Source organism: Aptenodytes forsteri, unplaced genomic scaffold, assembly GCF_000699145.1.
Source record: "Aptenodytes forsteri isolate BGI_AS27 unplaced genomic scaffold, ASM69914v1 Scaffold288, whole genome shotgun sequence".
NCBI lineage: Eukaryota > Metazoa > Chordata > Aves > Sphenisciformes > Spheniscidae > Aptenodytes > Aptenodytes forsteri.
The window spans coordinates 709,339-710,070 of NW_008794746.1; the positions used below are offsets into that span (position 1 = coordinate 709,339).

The following is a 732-nucleotide window of genomic DNA, read 5'->3' on the forward strand; positions in this document are numbered from 1 at the left end:
CCCCCCTTCACCGCTGTAAATGGCGGCCAGCGGGGCTGGACCCAGGCCTGGCAGAGCAGAGGTGGCGCTCTGCATGGGGTAGGAGGACCAGGAGCAGCCAGGCAGGCCGAGCTGTCAGGAGAAGCAGCCCTGATGGCGGAGGGTATGAATTTAAGCGCGTTGTTCATCTCATACACTGGCCACCTCGACCTGCGGGCAGCACACCTGGAGGGCGGCACAAGCCCCTTCTCAGCCACTCAAACGAGAAAGGTGGCACTTGGCACCCCGGGGGGTCGGGGGCATGGCAGCTTGGAGCACGCAGGCTGCCGGCTTGGCTCGGTTTTGCTGGTGAAGCATGACCAACAGCGGGCTGGCCCCCGCCCGGGGAGAACTACAGCGCCCGTCGGCCCCTGCGCGCCGCCCCCACCTTTCCCTCCTCTCGCCGTTATCGTCTGCCTCCTGTCAGCGAGCAGCCGGACCCGGCTCGCCCGAGAGGGGCTGCCGCCGCGGGGAAAGGGGGTGCTGAGGGTGGCGGCCGCCCTCAGGGGGCGGCGACGGGGTGGAGCGGGGCGGCCCTGTCCCCGTCCCGTGCGGGGGAGCGGCGTTCCCGCAGCCTCGCTGCCCCGTCCCGTCTGGTCCCGTCGCCGCGGCTCATGAGGTGAAGATGGTGATCCGCGTCTTCGTCGCCTCCTCCTCGGGCTCGGTGGCGGTGAGTGGGGACGAGCGGCGGGGAGGAGGGAGAGAAGCGGGCCG

At 70.6% G+C, this 732-nt stretch overlaps 1 protein-coding gene across 1 annotated transcript in view; it reads left to right on the forward strand.

The window, feature by feature from the left end:
* Positions 1-559: 559 nt before the first annotated feature.
* The window catches only part of SH3BGRL2 (SH3 domain binding glutamate rich protein like 2), a gene marked incomplete at its 3' end in the record, with an annotated part of 27,515 nt that continues 27,342 nt past the window's right edge, over positions 560-732 (forward strand). Inside the window, exon 1 of the mRNA XM_009274043.2 lies at positions 560-688. Within this exon, the coding sequence (XP_009272318.1) occupies positions 644-688 (45 nt within the window). The remainder of the gene's footprint in view (positions 689-732) is intronic.